At 38.3% G+C, this 15,400-nt stretch overlaps 1 protein-coding gene across 2 annotated transcripts; it reads left to right on the top strand.

Annotated features, from left to right (window-relative positions):
- The first annotated feature begins 1,204 nt into the window (after nt 1-1,204).
- LOC139315227 (protein zyg-11 homolog B-like) lies at nt 1,205-13,810 on the top strand. Of its 2 annotated transcripts, none has more exons than XM_070941330.1 (14): nt 1,205-1,297; nt 4,172-4,333; nt 4,917-5,671; nt 6,606-6,746; nt 6,928-7,104; nt 7,574-7,638; nt 8,803-8,902; nt 8,980-9,033; nt 9,142-9,303; nt 9,386-9,433; nt 10,138-10,335; nt 10,418-10,479; nt 12,195-12,292; nt 13,080-13,810. In XM_070941330.1, exons 1-14 carry the CDS (start codon nt 1,213-1,215, stop codon nt 13,265-13,267), a joined length of 2,295 nt encoding a protein of 764 aa, XP_070797431.1. In that variant the 5' UTR covers nt 1,205-1,212; the 3' UTR covers nt 13,268-13,810. The 2 variants fall into 2 exon arrangements, with proteins under 2 accessions (XP_070797431.1, XP_070797432.1); XM_070941331.1 differs by having other exon boundaries at nt 4,168-4,333.
- The last annotated feature ends 1,590 nt before the right edge of the window (nt 13,811-15,400 follow it).

The following is a 15,400-nucleotide window of genomic DNA, read 5'->3' as shown; positions in this document are numbered from 1 at the left end:
ATATAAATATCATAAATAGGTTTGATAGAATACAACAGGACTCCAAAATTGGCATGCTCAGGAATGTGCTAAAAGCATGTTCAGGAATGTGCTAAAAGAAACTGAAGTGATAAAATTCCACGTTTCCAAGTTTCAATTCCACTTAATTTTAAATTGGCCATCACAGAAGTTTGGATTAAGCAACACAGCTTCCCCATCTCAATAGGTGTAAATGAAGCCATTATGCTGTTTTACTGAGAATGCATATATTCCTGGCAGTCTGGCTGCATTGGCACAAAACATTGAACCACAAACTAGCCAGGCATCTTTCAATGTACAGTGAGAATCTAGCCCGGTGGGTACTTCAAGTTTCAGAGAATGGTGCACACCTGGAAAACTAGTTTTACTCAAAACTAGTATAACCTCTTCTTCAAGTTTAGTTTCCCTCCTGGTAATCTTTGGACATGTCAGTTTACTTGATAATAATATGGAAGTATGTTGACATTACCTCCCTCAGGATGTTTTTCAATTTCCTAGTCTAGTTTACACCTTGGAACTTCCTGGTGACCCCCCCCCTCGTAATCTGGATTAACTACAATTAGGTGCAAATTCAATTCTTGAAGACTTTTACATAGACACGTCAGTTCGTATTTTCTTGCCTTATTCGGCAATGTTTTGACTTCTTGTTCTATCCTAGACCCCACATCCTTGGTATGTCTCATAATCTCTCATCTACGTCTTAACTAGGACTGCCTCTACTTTTATTTCCTGAATCCAGACACGTGCAAAAAAAGAAACTTATTAAAATCTTTCCTGCATCTATCTATCTATCTATCTATCTATCTATCTATCTATCTATCTATCTATCTATCTATCCTATATATAAAGCGCACGAAGAAATTCGAACCGAGAAAGATACCTATTTCCTCTCAGCCTATCTAAACCCATTTTAGCAATAAAACACAAAAAGCGCGTGTTTGTTTACACAGCGCACACCCTTCGATGAAAAGAACTGCAGCTTTTCCGGCTTTCTGGCACAACCAGTTTCGTTCATCCATCGCTCGACACTCGACCCCGCTTCCCTGGTCAGCGAGACATCCATCGGTGACCAAATAAGGCGGCCTCGCCCTACTTTTGGCGGCTAAAGGTGGTTCTTGTTTTCAGTCAGGCCGCTTCCGGTTGTGGTTCCTCCCCTCCTCTCGCTTTCCGGTTTGGGGAGGTGGGGGGAAGTGAATGCCGGCTGTTTGCGATGGTTCGCTTCCTGCAGATCCGCCAACGAGCCCCGCTCCCCCTTTGTGGAAACTGTCCGGCTGTGCAGGTGAGAAGAGGCGGGAGGCGGCTCTAAAAAAAAACGTCCGATCGAGAAGCGAGAGTGGAGGGGCGGGATGTGAAGAGAGCGCGTTTAGGGAAAAGCCAAGAAAAAGGTCGGCAGTTCGGCGGTTCGAATCCCTAGTATAGGTCGTCTGCGTGAGCAGGGGGTTGGACTAGATGACCTCCAAGGTCCCTTCCAACTCTGTTACTTGTTAAGGGCGGCTGTAGAGAGGCGAAGCTGCTCCGAGGACCAAAGCATCTCCTCCTTGAGGGCAGGACATGTCCGGCAATCAGTTTGCCGGGCAGAGGATCTTTAACACACAGGGTTGACTTTTTCTTTATAGAATTCTTGATAGAATTTCCTGAATTTCCAAGAAGTGTTTTAGGACACTGTAGTGTGGGAAGTGTGTCCCAGGAGGACAGTGCCAGGGACCTCAGCACCAGAAACCTCAGAAAACAGTGCAAGAGACTCAAGACCCTTCCCCCTTGAAGAAAACCAAGACCCACCAGCTGAAACAGAGCAGCCCTGCTAACAGAGCAGACAATAGAAATACTTAAATAGAGCCATTAAGGGGAATCAGGCTAAAAATAACTCCCCTTTTCCTCTTTCCTGGCACAATTAAACCCCAGAATAGGAAGGACAAAGCCCCAGGAACAGGATTAAACCATTAAGGCAGGAAGACAGGATTCAGACCTTAACTAAAGGCACATACAAAATCTCATCAAATCACACCAATTTCAAAGGGAAGATGGGTATAAAAATCCATACATTTATCAGGCCACTTTGCTTGCAACCCAGGAACACTCGAGCTGTTTTTGCCTTCCTTCATTAAAGAATCCCACTTTCTGGAAGCTGCTTCGGAATTAATTTCTTTTCAGGGTCCATGGTTTTTCCCAGCTGGGAACGAACTCAGGAAATTTCTTCCAACAGTAGCAATGTAGGGCATGAGCCTAGTCTCTAGTTTTAAGGTAAAGAAGCTACCAGGGAGTGATCATAAGAAACTTCTGTTTTTTCTTCCTGCTTTTTGGGTTAAGATCTGTATCAATAGCACATGACTACTACTGTATGAATAACAATGTATTCAACTTGTATCACTGTAATCACTGAACAACACTGGGTGGCTCACAGTAGTAAAACAAATATCAGGTAGTCCTCGACTTAACAACCACAATCGAGCCCAAAATTTATGTTGCTAAGTGAGACATTTGTTAAGTGAGTTTTGCCCCCCATTTTGCGAACTGTCTTGCCACAGTTGTTAAGTGAATCACTACAATTGATAAGTTAGTAAACCGGTTGTTAAGTGAATTTGGCTTCCCCATTGTCTTTGCTTGTCAGAAGGTCACCTGATCTTCGGCCATAGCAACAGTCATAAATATGAACCAGTTGCCAAGCATCTGAATTTTGATCACGTGACCATTGGAGATGCGGCAAAGGTTGTAACTGTGAAAATGGTCCTAGGTCCCTTTTTTCAGTGCCGTTGTAACTTTGAACGGTCACAAAATGAACTGTTGTAAGATAAGGACTATCTGTACATAAAATCAATAAAACATAAACCATGTCAACCATGAGGAAGAAGAACCTCTGCCTTGCTGAAAGCCTGGGTGAAGAGCCGGGTTTTCAAAGCCATGTGATTTTTAAGGGCAGCCCCACATACATATTATTGCAGTAGTCAAGTCACAAGGTGACTAGGGCCTCTTGATATAGGAAAGGGTGCAACTGAGGCACAAAATGGGCAAAGGCCTTTATGCAGGATTGTGACTCCAGGAAAAGCCCCAGGTTGCATAGCAAGCTTGAAGAGGGAAGGTCAAAGATGGAATATTTGCAGATCTGGGCAGTTCAGACAGCCACAGCCACTCGAGTCTTGGTAGGATTGAGTGGTTTAAATGTTGCTACCGTGATTCAGTGAGGATCTTCTTTAAACATAAATAATGTTTATAGTAGTGATAAGAGCATTTTTCAGAGTTTAGCTTTTGGCAATACAAATTAAGTGAAACTAATGCTATGGGGGATTGAACTGTACAAGATACTCAATTGAATCCTCTGTTAAAAATTTAAAACTTCTGTCTGAAACATGTGGCTAAAAGGCAATGAACTAACATATTTTTGTTGCTCAAAACACACCACTTCCAGGTGGCATTTGAGTCCTGATACTATACTGATTTGGTTATATTTTGGTACCATTAATTTTATTTTATTAAATTTCCACTACCTTGGGGGCCTTTTAAACTCACAGAATCTTCGAGATTTTACTAATATTTTATATAAGCTCTTTCAGCAGAAATATCTGAGTTTCAAACCACAGGTGAGCCGCTTATAAATATAATGAATAAATGGACGAATAAACTGAGTCAAGAGGACTATCAGATACACTGATATAAAGACAAACAGACTACAAGTAGTCCTTGCTTACCAATGGAAATTGGGACAGGAAACTTTGTCACTAAGTGATGCAGTCATACAGTGTGATGCCTCATGATTGTACCAACTTATGATGGCAGTTCCAGCAGTCCCAACTGCTGTTAACATTAGGCAAAATTGGCAGGGTCACAGCATTCTGCAGTCATGTGATTGTCTTTTGTGACCTGCCAGCTTTCCATTGTCCTTGTCAGAAGTTGGCAGTAAAAGTTACTGGATACAACCACAATTCCAAAGTCCTCATTCAGCACTATCATAACTTTAAGCAATTGCTGAATGAGCGGTCATTAAATGAAGACCCCCTGTAGGTATATGCTCCTGCTGAAGTTGGATAGTTCATTTCTATATCATGTCTATTTGGAGATCTTGCCTTAGGGTAATATAAACACAACTCAGCAGTGTAATCAATCCTCAGAACATTATTTTCTGGTTGATGTCATGATGTATTTTATGTATGGCAGGCAGACGCTTCTCCATATTCTCTAGTTGACATCTGCTTGAATGTCTTGGTTGCTGATCTGGCAAAATTCTGTACAGAAAGACCAGATGGATCGCTATGCTTGAAAGAATCTCAAAGGCTTCCACAAGAAGTAGCTGATCGATTGCTGCAAACAATGGCTTATCAAGGTAAGAGATTTCTGGACCAGAAGAGACAGAATGTTAACAAAGTGGGGTTCTGAGTATGGGATTGCTCATAAATTAGAACTCGTAATTCTGTTTATTTCACATTCCGGGGCTCTAAGGATTCAGGAAAAGTCCATGATTCAGCAGCACGTATAGTTATGCATTGCTTAACAATGGCAATCCAGTCTCAATTTTCATCATAACTTGAGGATTTACTTAAGGTTAGTTTGGACTACTTTGAAAATACAAGTATCATTTATTAATAGAGCTTTACCAGATGGCAGTTCTTAGCTCACCTTGGCTGATTTTGGAAATTGAATATGTTTGTAGTTAGTGCTGGGATGGGCAACTGCTTGGGAATTTCAGTGCTGTTGGCTAACCTGTGAAGTTGCAAAAAACATTCTGAAAGAAGGCAGTAGTCAACTACTTATGTAGTGCTGCCAAGGAAATGACACATATGCATTATCAGGAATTAACTTTAATTTATGTAAATTTTTATCATTAATATGCAAATAGGAAACAGTTGGACTGATTTCAGAACTTTGCTCGGTCTGATGTATATCTTTTTTTTTATCTTTACTGCCAGAGTTGTTAAATGATGGTACTGTGGGCATTTTCCAAGGCAACCAAATTCGTTTGAAGCAAGCTTGTATCCGCAAAGCAAAAATCTCAGCCCAATCCTTCAAGAAGGCTTTCTGCCATCATAAACTAGTACAACTTGATGCTGCAGGAATGAATGAAACTGTTACCATTGCAGATGTTGTGAGTGGATTGAGAAGCAGTAAATGGATCCAGAACAATCTCCAGTGCCTTGTCTTGGACTCATTAACTCTTTTTCCTACAAATTCGTATGAAAGATACTTTAGTCAGTTCCCCGGTCTTCGTTCTTTGAGTATTACAAATGTATTGTTCGGGGATGAACATCTAGCAGACGTTGCTACCCTGCCAAGATTAGAAAGCTTGAACATATCCAACACTTCTGTTAAAAACATATATGCACTTCTCGCCTGCCGGAATCATCTGAAATCTCTAACTATGTACAATTTGAAATGTTTGAAAATGCCTACCACAAAATTCTTAGATGTCATAAGAGGACTAAAGTATCTGGTTCACCTTGATATCTCAGATGATCAGCATTCTGGATCCGAGATTGCCTTTTGTTTGCTAAGGCAAAAAGACATTCTGCCTAATCTTGTATCATTGGACATTTCAGGGAACAAATCCATTACTGATGAAGCCGTAGAAGCGTTTGTCAGACAGCGGCCGCGAATGCACTTTATAGGTTTGTTAGGTACAGCAGCTGGATTCACAGAGTTCCTTTCAGGACAGGGAAGCTTGAAGGTTGGGACCACTGAAATGCACTGCAACTACAGTGATAATTGATAAACCAGAAGATTGCATGATTTGAAAACCTAACCGTAGCTCTAGTTAATTTATTTGCAGCATAGAACTAATAACATTGATACTACTAAGGTTTCTTTCTTAAAAATGGTTATATTATTAAAAAATGTTTAAAGAAAATACTGTAACTAAATAGCTAACAACTTTCTTGTACTAACACAAAAGATTTATGACTTTTGCCTGTTGTTCTCAAACCAACAGATAAACCTGTTGCTAGCTGAAAACTTATTTTCCTCCCTTCAACTGAAAAAAGATCTGATTTAATATTAACAAAACCCGAAGTTTGATTTTTATGTCATTATACAAATGCTGGGAAATCCCTGAAGTTCCTCCAAAATGTAACAGGCTGACCCAGATTCACTTTTAATAAAAGCAATAGCTAAGTACGGTAAGCCATAGATTTGGTGGGAAAGTAATATATTGTGTATCTCAGAACCTTTAGATAATTTTTGTCTAAAGACGGTTCCTTGTCAGCCTTGCTGATTAACTCATAATTCAGTACAGCTTAACTATTTCAGCCTAGGGGAATGGAGAAGAGTGTCAAAAGTGATTTTGTGCTTTAAAACAGGGGTCCCCAACCCATGATCTGTGGACTGGCACCGGGCCATGGCATGCCAGAAATTGGGCCACACAAACAAAGCCCCATCTGTGGGATGCAGCCAGAATGTGAAACCACGCACCCGACAGTCTACAGAAAAACCTCTCTATGGAACCAGTCCCTGGTGCCCAAAAGGTTGGGGGGCTGCTGGCTTAAAAGTATTACTTAGGATTGAGTGTTTGCCTTCCAGCTTTATTGTTGCACAACTCATGCTAATTACTACATTTATTCTGATCAGAGTTACACTAAAGGAATGAAATCTTCGTATGTTGAAAGGTATCGGGAGGAGAAAATGAAATGCAGATTTTAGAAGCTCTGAAACGCTACAACGAAAGGCCAGTATTTGTGAAGGAGGCCTTCTTCCATCTTTTTCTGCAAACCTGTTTTATGAAAATTACAAAGCCTGAAATTTTAAAGGTGAGGGAGTTTAATTTGAAAGAAATAATTGCTTGCCAATTGTTGAAGTTTGACTATATTCAATAAATATCATTATTTAAAATTTAAAGATACAAATAGGTTTGTGTTCTTTGATTTTTTTTTTCTTATCAAACCATATAATATATTAAAGTTCTCATTACTGTTTCTTTTCATCTCGGAGCTTGTGATTATTGGAATGAAGAATCACCCTTTGGATTTGGCAGTACAGTTGACTGCTAGTGCCTGTGTCCTTAATTTAACTAGGCAAGGCCTAGCAGCAGGTGTGCCTGTTCGTCTGCTCTCCAGTGTAATTCAGCTGCTCCTTAAAGCCATGGAAACATTTCCTGAACAACGGCAGGTAAGGATGTAAAGTAGGATATCCTGTACAAACACACACACAAGTTTGCACAAATCACTCCTAATATGTACTTGGTGCAGTTGATTTTGAATTTTTTTGCTGAGTGGAAAAACAGACCCCTTAGAGGTCCTGTTTCATTGCCAGAGACAATGGACATACATTGGATTTTTTTCACTTACATTGATCTTTTCTGGGAGAAAAATGCAAAGCTTTTGCTTGTGCTTTTCATTTATCATATACCGCATAGGATTCTGTGGCCTACCCATTGCTTCTCCCTAGCTGGATTTACACACTCCCAGTTGTAAAAGTTGTTTGATATGCCATTCAAAAGCATTAATTCCTTTAAGATTCAAAGCACTAAAAGCATACACTTCTTAGTTGACCATTTTATGAACAACTAATAATTCAAGTTCTGAATATCACATTTTCATAAAATTGAACTCTCTTTTTTTCCCTTCTTTCCACACAGCTCCAGAAGAATTGCCTTCTTTCATTATCTAGTGTCCGGATCCTCCAAGATGTTCCATTTAATAGGCGAGTGACATTCTGTTTGAATGTTTCACAATACAAATGGTCAACTGAAAGTGAAGCCTTAATCTGGATGAAAGAGGTTTTCCTTTTTATGCATTAACATTAAGCTATCTTCTTACATACTGTACATCCCATCACCAAATTAAAATTCAGACCTCTGCTTTTTCAAGCATGTATATTCATTGTTTACTAATCTCCTCTTTTCCTAATGAAAAGACTGACAATGTTGAGTAGATTTTCTGTTCTAATGCTCATTCCATTTCAATTTAAATTCAATTTAGATGTGATGCCAATAAACTAAAACACTGTTTTGTGGAATTTTGTGTGACCTCTTACCAAAATTTGGCCCTCTGAAGATATATCATTGGAATGCTAAAAATCTGACACATGTGGAGTGCCATTTAGAAAAGCTATTTATACTTGCCTAGTGTTGCATTTATAATCAGATCTCCCATATTAATCTATAGATGGCAGATTGAAACAAATACTGTACCAGTAATGCATTATTGATGTATCTTTTCTATAATTGTTCATTTTGGACAAAATTTTAAAAATCCCTTAGCATAGCTTTGATAGAGGAACTGTTGTTCAGGGGTTAAAATTTTGTGTGCATGCATTGTAATTATTGGCATCTATAAATAGTAAAACTTGTGTGTACCGGATCATTAATTCAATTTGTTCTGGGGAAAAAATGTGTAAAAGGTTATGGAATTGTTAGATTGATTTACAAGTATTCAATTTGCTGATTCAGTCCAAATCAACTATCTGATTCAGGGATTAGATAATTGCTTTGAACTGAACCTCTAAAGTTAATTCTTACCGTGGCAGAGCATATTAGATAGACATATTTAGAAATGTCTTCTTAAGAGAAAAAAAATACAGGCTATTTTGAACCTAATTCAGCTCAATTTAAAATACAATACCTACCAGAACAAAGTGTTGTGCATGTCATATTCCTGTGTTGTACATAATTCTTAGAAAATGTAGTTTTTAATCTTATTTATTTAGAATTTTATTAACTAGATTTGTAAGGCACCCCACTTCAAACAACTAACAAAAGAGTTTTGCACTTCTAAATATAAAAGAAAATAGATTTTTGTTTGTAGATAAATAGTTGCTTAAAAACTGTTGGATGTGATGAAAACACAAAATGTTTTTAAATTGTAGGTTTGTGGCTGCCAAATTTGTTGTTCAGTGGCTTTGTAATCAGGAGAATCAACATATACAAAGAATTGCAGTTAATGTAATCTCTATCCTGGGACTTAAGGTATGTGGCTTTACTTTTAATCCAGTATTTTCCTTAGCTCTCCAGGGTATTACTTTAAAAGTCTGCTTTGTTTTTAGCTTTCAGATGAGCAAGCAGCACAACTTTCTGCAGAATTCTACATTGTTGTTGGGGTGAGTCCTCTCTGTCTCCCCTGAATAATAGTTAAGAGGACAAGGGATTTGTACTTTCCATATTTTTATATTGTACAATATTTGTAGTGCTATCTTTTTCCTTTATAGAAACTGCTTGAAATAGTTGAACAAAAAACAAATCAGACTGAATTAGATGCGACTTTCCATTTTACACTTCGTGCGCTTTGGAATCTCACAGATGAAGCTCCAACTATATGTTCACACTTTATGGACCACAAAGGACTGGATCTTTTCTTGCAAGTTTTAGAGGTAAAGAAGGCAGCTCTGATAGTACACTACGTAAGATGATAGATAGAACACGACATACATTTAGTTATTTTTTTCTTTACAGATTTTTTCTTCTGATTCATCTATACAACGCAAAGCTCTTGGCCTCCTGGTAAGATCAAAATCAGGTGCGGCATACAAAAATAATTCCATAAAATGAGCATGACTTATTTTTTAAGGTGAAAATAGATCTTTTTATGAGTATTCTTCCTTGCCTTCTCTGCTCCAGCCACGACAAAAAGTATGAATACCAATTGAAATAAAGAATCCCTCCCCACAAAAGTTTCCATAAGGTTTTCTTTCATTTGTCCTCCAAAGTTCATAAAGCTTTACTTTAATTCAGTACAGCCACCCATATAACTTGCAGTCCTCAAACCTTCCTGAAATGAGCCAGCCAAAACATGGCAGTTTTGAGCAATGCAAGTTTTAGGAGCAAAATATGCTAAAATAAGAGTAGAATAGATGTATTAAGCTTCTGCAAAATCTATTTCACCTTTAACCCACCACCATCACCAACATAAAATGCAAGTAGTCGCATGTAGCGACTGCCTCATACAGCAACCTGTTGTGGCAGTGATGAAAAAATGACTTTGCAACCAATCCTCACATTTATGACCTTTGCAGGTCTATAAAATAAATGAAAGCTGAAGTAAGATCATAAGCACAGTCAGGGTTTTGCTTAGTGGCCACTTCGTTAATGACTGAGTTGGGGATCACTAAACATGGACTACTACCTATATAGGTAAATTATCAAATGCTTGCATTTGATTTCAAAGTCTTGTTTTCAAAAGTGTGTTTTTTTCCTATCCTAATAAGAACAACGTGGCGGAGGTGAGAGAGCTGCATCCCAGGCTAATGCAGAAGGACTTTGTGGATCATGTCAGTGAACTTCTGAACAGTGCTGAGATAGAAGTCAGCTATTTTGCAGCTGGGATTATGGCCAATTTAATATCTAGAGGTGAAGAAGCTTGGACATTGAGTCAAAAACTGAGAAGATCTCTTATTGAAAAGCTGGTATAGTAAATTCAGTACTGTAACTCTCTTGAAAAGCATTCAAGGTTGCCTGAAGTATTTAAACTTGTATTCTCTGTTACAGCATTCAACCCTTTTGAAGTGGCCAACACCAGAATGCAAGATGGTAGCACTGCCAGCTTATAGGTATAATGTTAAAATAAAACTTGAACAATAATTCTGTACTTACTGCTTGCATCCCTGCATGCTATCTGCTCATGTGCCAGTAGATTCCTTTCCTGGCATATGCAAGCTTCCCACCGCACATGATTTTAAAAATATTCCGTTAATTAAGCACAATGAAAAAAATGAAAATCAAATACATTGAGAACAAGATGTAAAACAGAAAGCTTTAATTCACAGGTGTATTTATTTATCTGAAGCTTATGAGCATCATAGATTCTAGAGTTTTACCAGACTAAATTAAAGGTCACATTTGTGTACACCTATCAATCCAAGTGCAGTCAAAGTGCTGGAGATTATTGCTCATGTTCAACTCATTAGAAATAATCCTGCAAATTTGAGTGCCCTTAACACCTTAGTTACAAATGCTTCCTCTTCCTCTGCTTAAAGTGACAACTTTAATACTAACCAAGATTTCCTCTTAGAAGCTGGTTGATTGGTAAACTCAGATTAGTATTATCTCCTACTAATTTGGGTAGCAGTGCAATACTTATATACCAGTGATGGCTAACCTTTTTGTCATCATATACCAGCGGAGGGAGCACAGCGGGAAGTTGCGTGTGTGTGTGCCCACACCCATAATTCTATGCACCCCACCCCCATGCATGCACGTGTGATCCACCCCCATGCAGACCATGTGATGGCCTGGTAGGCCCGTTTTTCTCTCTCCTCAGGCTCCAGAGCCTTTCTAGGAGTCTGGGGAGGGCGAAAATGGCCTTCCCCACCGTGGAAGCTATATTCTTCATATGGCTGATTTCATGGGTTAAGCATTTGTGCAAGTCCTGCCATTAACTGTACTAATTCAGGATCGTAGAAACCCAGGCTGCCACCATCAACATATTGCACTAATAGATAATCATAAGATATCTTAGAAATGCAAAAGGTTGTTGTATTGTGGCTTCATTGATTTCATGATTTAAGAACTTACCAGGATACAAGTACCTGATAGCACAAAATCAATTTTTTTTTATTATTATTATTATTATTATTATTATTATTATTATTATTATTTATTTATTTATTTATTTATTATTTATTATTTATTATTTATTATTATTATTAAATTTATATACCGCCCTACTCCCAAAGGACTCAGGGTGGTGAACAGCCAGAAAATAAAATACATATAATACAAACGTTAAAAACCATTTAAAATACATTAAATCCTTTGACCGAGAAAACAAATTTAAAACACCCCAATTTATAAGACAAATTTAAAATTTAAAAAAGCAATTTAAAAAAGAGATTAGGCCAGGCCAGCCTGCTGGAATAGGAATGTTTTGAGGGCACGGTGGAAAACACACAGATCCAAAATCCTCTGTATCTCTGGGGGGAGCTCGTTCCAGATGGCAGGTGCCCCCACAGAGAAGGTTCTCCCCCTGGGGGCCGCCAGTCGACACTGTTTGGCCAACGGCACCCTGAGAAGTCCCTCTCTATGGGATCGTACTGGTCGGTGAGAGGCTACTGGTGGCAGAAGGCTGTCTTGTAGATACCCCGGTCCTAAGCCATGGAGCGCTCTAAAGGTGGTAACCAAAACCTTGAAGACCACCGGGAGGCAGTGCAGCTCGCACAGGAGGGGAGTCACATGGGAGCGCCACCCGTGCGGCCGCAATTAATAACAAATGCTTATGTTTATTTTTTATGACTGATAAATTTGCAAAATATTCTTTAATTCTCAGGTCCCTCAAGCCATTTTACCCACTGCTTGACTGCTTTACATTACCTGGAGTACAGATCTGGGCTGCGTGGGCTATTCTGCATGTCTGCTGCAAAACCCGTAGGTATCCTTCAATAAGCCTTAAAACTTTCATTTTTTAAAAGATTGATGTTTATTTAACTTTTCAAACTGAAGGTGGGAACTATTGCATCAATTCATAATTACAAATTTAACAGTCCTGCTACCTGAGTTGTACTGGTTGCCAGTCAGCTTCTGGTTGCAATTCAAGATGTTGATTATCACCTATAAACCTACATGGTTTAGGGGTGGTTATTTGTGGAATTGCCTCTCCCATAGTCTTCCATCATTCTCTGCACTCCAACAGGCTCAGCTTCCTTAAAATGCTATCAATTAAGCTGTGTCACCTAGGAAGTGAATCTCCTCTGTCACTGCATTTACCTTTTAGAATGGCATTATCTGGAGATCTAAACTCGGATCAGGAGGTTTTTGGAGGGTTCCTTTTAACTGAGGAGTTGATATATAAATATAATATGCCCACCACCTTGGAGATTGAGGAGTTTTTTTTTTTTAATAGAATGTTCTTTCTTTGAACTTTATGAAGCTGCCCAGAATGATTTTGAAGTTGGGCAGCCTACATACAAATGAAAAATTAGAGTTCTTACGAACAATGGGAGAAAGATGTATGTGAGCCTGACAGATATTTCCAAATCACTGAAGTGTCTTTGCCTTATATCTGAATCTTGACTGGAATTGTAAATCAAGCATGATTTGCAGTTTTAGTGATATTGTAAACAAAAGTTGATTATGTTTTCGACATACCCTCACATATTTTAACATTGTCATGTTTATGTTGAAGATGTTAATTAACAGTTGTATTTCTCCTTAGCTGTCAAATACTGTGCAATGTTAATAGAAGAGAATGGACTACAGCACTTATATAATATCAAAGAAAACGACCAGAGTGATCCTGATGTCCGGTATTTAATAACTAAGATATTAAGTTATGTGGAAACTCATGTGAAGTATTATGGGAAGGCTAAACATCTAAAAGAGCTACAAGGCCATTCAGATTGATAACTGAGGTCATATCTCTACTTCTGCCATATAGTGTTGACATCTGTACTGGTGATCCGTTTCACAATCTTTTTTTTTTTATCAAGATGGCCCTTCTTGTATCTTTTTCAAGTCTTCTGTAACTTGCTTTAACTTATGGCTCTTGTATATTGACAAATGGAGCAGAGGACCAACTCTAAAGAAAATTGGGCTTGTTTCCACTAAAACAATGAGTTTGCAGCAAACAATCAGGTCAGTCACAAACTACAGTTATGAACTTGTGCAAATCCAAAGAAGAAATTCTGGCTTTAGTCTATTGTACATAAATGTTTGCCATGATGTAAGCATAAATCACTTTGTTACTGTATTTTTTTCTGGATATACAAACTATTTTTCTATGAGTGGGGAAAATCTTTCAAGAGACTTTTTAAATGTTATCTATATAAAAAAAAGATACGTTCTGTGATGGTATTTCAAACTGACTGCTTGTTTCTGTCTTTAAGAAAATTGGTCATAATGCAAAATAAAGCTTTCATAAGGTCATATTCAATAGATGGTAGCTAACCATGTAGAAGTGAGTTTTATTTTTGCTGTTCTTATTGGTTTCATTGAGTGTAACATTTACATTCTCCCAAAGTGGGTAGCTTGGATTAATTGGTGTAAGAAAAATACAGTAGATGGTGAATTTATCTTATGGGAAGTTGCTAGTACAGTTAAAGCAATATATCTGAGGAAAAATGGGGAAACTTATGAGGAAAAATCATCAGTTAAACTATCTCATGCACTCTAGAATACTGTTAAATAGTGCTAAAATAGGGTGCATTTTGACCATAACTCATTAATGGAAAGGGAAAAGTCAGTGTAGTCTTGTTTTTATCTTTTCTACTGCTAATTATTAGTCAGTCAAAGCTTATTTCAATTAAAGACCAATATAGAACAAACAATTATTGCAGAATGGGGCCTATTTGCAAATGTAAGCACAAGAATTTATGGATTTTGTCCCCTTGTCTCAGAAAGATCTCTAGATCTCTAAGCACAACATTCCTGGATGTTCTCACAACTCCTAGGCAAACTCCATCCACTTTCTTTCAAAGAATGCCTTTTCTGTGCTGATTTACTTAGGAGAAGGAAAATAGCAACCCCCCCCCCCTTCTCTTCTGTAGCTAAATGAACAGTAAGAGTTGGGAATCTGTGTGCTGGATATAACACCTTTGAGAATGAGGGGCTGATTGGATAATCAATGCAAGGATCATTACCAATATAAAGGAAAAGAACTATACAGGAGGTGAAACCAAAAAGAGAAGGAATGAAATAATTGAAATCTGCTGCCTTTTACTCATTGGTGGTTCCTCCAGCCAGGGACAGAGAAGGACGAAATATGTAGGTAGAACAAAATAGAACAGGTAATAAAAGCGCAACTCAGATAATTTTCTCCCCACCCCACCCCACCCCACCCCACCCCAAAAAATAAGTCAACATTCTAATTTGCCTCTAGCTTCGGCTATTTGCACTTATTTATTTCCTGGATCACCAATTCCAGACTCCTGAAATGGCAGGAGGATTTTCTCCTGTGGCAGAAAAAAAAGGCAAAAAGAGCCAAAAAGCACTTCTTTTGACGTTGACTAAGAAGGGAAACCTTCCTGTTCTTGACTGTCCCTTTAACAGACTTTCCCAGTGACTTTTAACATGTGTTCTAAAATTGCTAAGGTTGAGAAACACTGATCAAAGCAAATCAGATTTCAGTGACAGCTCAAACTTTACATCCTACACACCTACCTACTTGTGCATTAGATTTGAGGTCCCTAATATGGTATACTTGCCTGTCTTGCTTGACGTAGCCCCACTCTATTTTATTTTTGATTTTATTAATGTCCATATTTTATAACTAGTAGACTTCTTCCTGAACCGCCTTTTCTAGTTTGACAGCAACAAACATGTTTGGTTAATAACCTCTATAAATAAAATTAACCACACCAGATCTTACTAAGTCCTATTTTAGTCCAGCATTTGCTCCTCACAAAGACCAGGGACCTACCTTTGTGGTAGTCACAAGTAGGAGGTCAAGACATACCACTCTCCTCCTGCTATTGCAACTGGTAATTGGAGGTTCTCAGCTCGCTCCCATTGAATCTCAAAATTAATAGCCAACAATAG

Source organism: Pituophis catenifer, unplaced genomic scaffold (genome assembly GCF_029215685.1).
Source record: "Pituophis catenifer annectens isolate HBS135680 unplaced genomic scaffold, rPitCat1.0.hap2 SCAF_3, whole genome shotgun sequence".
NCBI lineage: Eukaryota > Metazoa > Chordata > Lepidosauria > Squamata > Colubridae > Pituophis > Pituophis catenifer.
This window is presented reverse-complemented; position numbering and strand designations above follow the sequence as displayed.